General features: G+C 39.4%; 1 protein-coding gene across 1 annotated transcript in view; it reads left to right on the top strand.

Annotated features, from left to right (window-relative positions):
- MAN1A2 (mannosidase, alpha, class 1A, member 2) overlaps positions 1 to 6,132 on the top strand; it is a 114,281-nt gene that overhangs the window by 57,905 nt on the left and 50,244 nt on the right. Inside the window, exons 6-7 of the mRNA XM_010020372.1 lie at positions 2,508 to 2,631; positions 3,439 to 3,532. Of these exons, the coding sequence (XP_010018674.1) occupies positions 2,508 to 2,631; positions 3,439 to 3,532 (218 nt within the window). The remainder of the gene's footprint in view (positions 1 to 2,507; positions 2,632 to 3,438; positions 3,533 to 6,132) is intronic.

Genomic DNA, 6,132 nt, shown 5'->3' with positions numbered 1-6,132 from the left:
CATTCCTGGCATTTTATAATAGTTTGAAGAGAATTCAGAGCATCCGGTCTTCTTAACTGCAACAAACTGTGACCATGATGGGTTTGTTTTTCTCCTGATTCTGCAATAAGAGTTCAACATGGCATTGGAACATACCCAGCATATTATTCCATGTGTTGCCCTGGAGCTCAATCATTGGTTCTTTAGTCATTAAAGAACATATACAAAAAACCAAAATAGTTTACAGGCCATGGCTGAACTTGCTGGGTTTTATGTGCTGTGTGAGCTGTACGTTACCTTTAGAAGACTCACAGTGTTTGAGAAAATGATGGGACGCTGCAGATACTTGTTCATCTTACAGTTCAGCCGAGGTATAAAGGCTAGCGTGCTGAAATCCACGATGGTATGTGGAGATGGAGAGGTTTCTTTAGATGACTGTTTGGGACTGACACTGAACGTAGATGGTCTTACATTGCCTTGTGGAAGACAATTGCCTTGGTTAATTTACCTTGTATTACTTGTTCAGTACTGGGATTTCCCTCAGATTATGAGAGAGTGGTTTTGGTGCAAGGCATTTTTAATATCTTTATTATGTATTTAAGCAGTAGCTGAGTTGAGATGCATGTGTAAATTGTGTGTATGCTCTTAAGCAATTCATGATGGTAAATAGCAGAGAGCTTTGAATTGTTATAAATTGTTTTCCTTTTAGGAGAGACATTTGTTCTGCTTTGTTAGACTGTACCAAGGTTTAAGATGACTTTGAGAGCATTAGCCTTACATGCCTTTTGGGGATCAGGAAACAATCCTCACTTTGCTGTCATTCCTCAGGTGAAGACCATAGAGCTGTGGTTTGCCCTTCTGTTGGTGCTGGGTCTCACCACTCTGCCCGGGTTTTCTCTGCTTTGCTCGTGCTGCACTTCCCCTTCTGAGGCCACTTATTGGACCTCTGTACTATTAATATTGACCCTACACACTTTCTGCACAGAATTATGCTTTACTCAATCTTGTGTTCTTTCTGCAGTTTCACAGGGCTTGAAATTCCTCTGTGCATAAGTTAGGCTTTTTTTTTTGCTTTGGTTAGCAATCACTGCACTGTGATTCCGGTATGTTTGAAGGGCCCAGGTGGCCATGCTCTTCAGGCAGCAAAGGTGTCTGCTTCACTCCCTTGAGCGACATAGATGGTGAGGTTTAAGAAGCTGCAAGCAGTAGATGCATGGGTACTTACTGGTAACAGATGGAGGCTGAGCACATAGGCTGGGTATCAGAGGACAGTCAGAAAGGCTGGATCAGGGAGCAGGATTTGCTGTAGGTGGAAATTAAAAGATTGGAGTGGCAGAAATTTCCTGTGTGATGGTATTGTTTATGCATTTACTGCATCAGTCTCTTGATAATGTATAGAACCAGTCAGCATCAGACAAGAAAGCAGTGGCTGGCATGCCAGAGGGCAGTGACAGTAACAGGCATATATGAGAACATTTATCATAAGGTTCACATTTAATAGAAGACAAGACCTTAAAGAAATAGTTGGAGGTTTATTGTCTTTTCGGTTTTTTAGCTTTTGCATTCAAAATGAAACACTTAATTTTCTCTTTTTATCAGACCCATACCAAAAAAACCCCTGAGATAAGCTATGATTATGTCTCTCTGCACTCTGTAGTTACTGTATTATAAAAAGGGGGGGTCAGAGCTACAAATACTGCTCCATAACCAACATTTTTCCTTACATATCCTCTTTCTAATTCGTAATTGAAAAAACAAGTAAGAAGACATTCCTAATTGATTGTAGTCTTACTGGTAACTGAAATCTTTTATGAGAAAAAGTCATCTCCAGGAAAATTAAAAAGATCTAATCCTGAAAGGTGTTGAAAACTCCCAAATTAGGTTAAACCAGAGGTAGTTTGGGAGTTACGACTTACCAAGATGGTATCTCTTCAAGTGAAAAAGATATGAGGTATATGATGCTTTCCGTTGATTTTTTTATTTATTTTTTTTTTTATGTCAGCCCAAGGAAGTTGCTATGTTCTGCCTATAGTAAACATACTGTTTTACGTAGATACGCATAGGGCCCACTCCCATCCTACTGAAATGTCTAATACTGTCTTGAAGCACATCCCATGTGAGTAAAAAGAACATAGCAGATGTTAGGCAGAACAAGGAAGCAAATGCTGCCACCGTTAGAAGTATACTCATCTCATCTGATAATTGCTTTTGATTGTTGTTCTTAAAAATATACAATAAATAAGCAACTGAGATTGGGCACAGTGTTAAAACATTATATTTCTGTGACATCAAAAGATTGTATCTTTTAATCACAGGACTTTTTGATGATGAGGTTATGGTGTCTTTTTTCCACAAAGACACAACCAATGAAGCAACTGATCAATCAAACCACAACTCCTGTGATCTTAAGTATGGGTTAATATTCTGCTGTTACTTGTTTAATGTGCTGTGGTGGTTGTTACTATTGCTGTAATTCTAATTCTTTTGGTTTTTTTCTCCTTTTTTAATGCATATTTGTTGGAATCCAGTGGTGTAGGTCGAAACTGGGGCTGGGCTTCTGCCGGCAGCAGCATCCTCGCTGAGTTTGGTACTCTGCACATGGAATTTGTCCACCTCAGCTATTTGACAGGGGACCCTGTATACTACAACAAGGTGGGTCTCAAATTCAGATTTTTTTATCATAAAAGTGTCTTTTACACTGTTTCATGATAAATTGTGTTAAAGGGGAAGTACTTTCTGTACTGAATTCTATTTACATTCTTGGTAGCAAGTAAATTTATAGAATCATAGAATAGTTAGGGTTGGAAAGGACCTTAAGATCATCTAGTTCCAACCCCCCTGCCATGAGCAGGGACACCACACACTAAACTATGTCGCACAGGACTCTCTCCAGCCTGGCCTTGAACACCTCCAGGGTTGGAGTATTCACAACTTCCTTGGGCAACCTATTCCAGTGCCTCACCGCCCTCACTGTGAAGAACTTCTTCCTTAGATCTAACCTGAAGTTCCGCTGTTTAAGTTTGCATGCAAGTATTTCTGTTACCAAATAAATGTCTTTTTCAAGTAGAAATTTATGACAATTCATGACAAATTTTCTTATTTGCTTCAACATACCTTTAAAAATTGTAGGTTTTAAACACAGAATCATAGAATAGTTAGGGTTGGAAAGGACCTTAAGATCATCTAGTTCCAACCCCCCTGCCATGAGCAGGGACACCACACACTAAATTATGTCGCCCAAGGCTCTGTCCAGCCTGGCCTTGAACACCTCCAGGGTTTATATGAGCAGCCGTTTACAAACAGAAACATGCGAATCTACAGGGAGCCCTCAAAGCTTATGGGTTCAGATTGAGAAAATTTACTCTAAAAAAAAAGAAAAAGAAAATGTATGAGATTTCACTGTGTACAGAGAGCAGATGAACGCTGTTAGTGGTGATCATGATTATCGATTTTATTTAGGTCATGCACATTCGGAAGTTACTTCAAAAAATGGATCGTCCTAACGGACTTTATCCAAATTATTTGAATCCAAGAACAGGCCGATGGGGTCAGCGTGAGTATTCTTATTTTATTCATTCTGAATTCAAGCTCTGCTTCTTACTGTGTTGGTGAGTTGGAGAATAGAAAACTGATTCTCTAAGGGTACAAACAGCACTGCTTGAGAACAGCCAACATAGAAGGATTACTTAGACTTGCGACTTCCCAAAACCAATTTTTGCCTGTCACTCTCTCTGAAATCATGCAGTGGGTTTTCATGATACTTTCTGGAAGCAGCTTCATACTAAATCTGATGCCTGCCCTTACTTTTATCAGTCAATAAAATCTTCGGTAATAAAGAGTGAGGCTGGAAAGAGTTTCCTCATTTTGACTTTGTTCTTGGTTTTGTTCTGCAAACCATCTGCTAAATGGATTACTGTAAGGCAGTGTAGAAGTAATGTATGTTTGTGGTGGTGAAGTTTGAGCTCCTTCACCTGGTGTTAAGGACTGACATTTACAAACATAGTTATACTTAGTGCCATGTGATGTGGCATGATGACCCTCCCTGTAGATCCTGCTGGTATTAATGTGTGTCTCATAAAGAGAAAAAAGGCTTTTTAAGATAAAAGATAAAATTCATTTTTGATGCTGAGGATGGTAGAGAAAAACACAAAGACAGACACACAAACATGATGTCTTTAAGTGGTTCTTCCAAGCAAAGTTGAGTGGTTTAGTGCTTTTGTAGTGGGTGTGATAGAAGAGAATCTTTCTTTTCAAGGTTTTTGTTCCTATTTCTTTTTTGAATTCAAGTTCATTTAGGAAAAACAGGCAAGATGATCTGTTTCTGTCCTGTTTCACATCAATGACAGATTTCAGTGGTTGGCTGTAAATATCCAGCAGATTATGTTCTGGCTTACAAACTAAGCATTTGCTTCTGACTTTTGAGTCTGGTGTATGAGGCAAGTGAATGCAGCTGCCACAGCAGTGACTGGAGAGAGTTGTCTAATCCCGTTGTTACAGCAAAGCATCCAATATCTTTGAGTGAATAGTGACACCCTTTGAGATGTCTTTTGAGATGGACACGTGGTTTGAGGAGAAACATTCCTCAGACAAATTTTGGTTTAATGATGGATTCAGGAAAAAAGAAACAGAGCAAGTACAAACATTCACCCGTTGTTTATTGAAAACACAATTCTACGTTGATGTTCTGAAATAATTTTTTCTATTCCTCTTTTTCTGTTCCTAATCAATTGCTCCTGCTATTTTTGTCAGAAGTAGTCTAATGTGGCATATCACCACATAATAATGCTCAGAACTAGCAGCTCTTGGGAAGAAAAGCGTCTTGGTCACTGAAAATAAACATACAATGAGAATTTTTACTTTGCAGAAGTTCGATGGAGCTAACACGTACTCTTTAAGTGAATTTTGAAAGATAATGCATTTGGGAGGAAAGCTTAGGATTACAGGCTGAGGCTTAAGTTGTTAGGATAAAAAGAAATACAACTTCATTATAGAGCCTTTAACTTTTCTGTGGTGCTCATGAGTCACAAACTTATTTCCTGGAATTTAGTGATCAGGGGGTTTGGGTCATTCAGCAAGCTCATTTTTACCTACTGTGATTTTCTCCTAAGTTTAATTCTCTCATACTCACAAGTACCAAGACATGTTCAAGTTCTCTGGACTCAAAGAAACAGAGACAATAGCTATCCAATCCTCTTTACTTATCCAGGGTTCTGGAATGATAATGATGAACTAGCTTTTAGAGAGATCTTTCAGGCCTTTTGGGTGTCAGCAATTGTTACTGAGGGGTTTTTCTATGCCTCAGAGTATTTCTGTCTTTAGCCTCCATGCTAAAAGGCCACGTTGCTATGTCTTGTCTTCTTTTGCTCATTTAACTGTGTGCTTAAACATGGTCTGTTTGGGGTTTGGGTTAGTGTGGTGTATGTGACATGCTGCTACCATGTCACCATCCTTTTGATGCAGAGGCTGATGAGTCATTGCTCCTGTGGTTTGATTTATCAGAGTGCAGGCCTTTTGATCACGATAGAAACAGCATGTTCTGCAGTTTCACTGCTGGGGAATGATGTTGGGTGACAATGACCTGAGACATGCAGACTGTTCTGTTTGTTCATTGTTCTGCTGCTTCTGCTGGTGCTTACAAAGACATGATTTTGTTCAAACCAGTCAGTGCTTCTGGTTCTGATTATACCTTTCACCTGAAAGGGAATAATTGGTAAAGTATTTACCAGCCAGTTAGTTTGGGTTCATCAAGAAGGACGTGACCATTGCTTCCAGGTTCTTAACAAGTTGCAGGGATAAGTAAAGTCATATAGTGTGACATTAATCTATAGCCGTGTCTTTTTAATGTTTACATATTTGTGAATATAAATTTCTCTGTGAGTTTAAGGCATTTGACATAGCACTTGAAGAAGGATTCTGGTGACAGATTACCTTCTTTTTTTCTGCCTGCCTCATGAAGCAGCAGCAGCCAGGGTTGGGAGCCACAGCAGGCAGGGCTGCACAGGGACTACCATTCCATCCCATCATTTCTTTCCATTTGAATGCCATAAAACCCAATCCTAAAAACTGCTGGGTGAATGACTTACTGGTCATTGCTAAATCTCCATTGTTTCCAGTGGAAATGCATTCTAATACAGCTGTACATGACCTGACCCC

Source organism: Nestor notabilis, unplaced genomic scaffold, assembly GCF_000696875.1.
Source record: "Nestor notabilis isolate BGI_N333 unplaced genomic scaffold, ASM69687v1 scaffold1948, whole genome shotgun sequence".
NCBI classification, from domain to species: domain Eukaryota; kingdom Metazoa; phylum Chordata; class Aves; order Psittaciformes; family Psittacidae; genus Nestor; species Nestor notabilis.
This window is presented reverse-complemented; position numbering and strand designations above follow the sequence as displayed.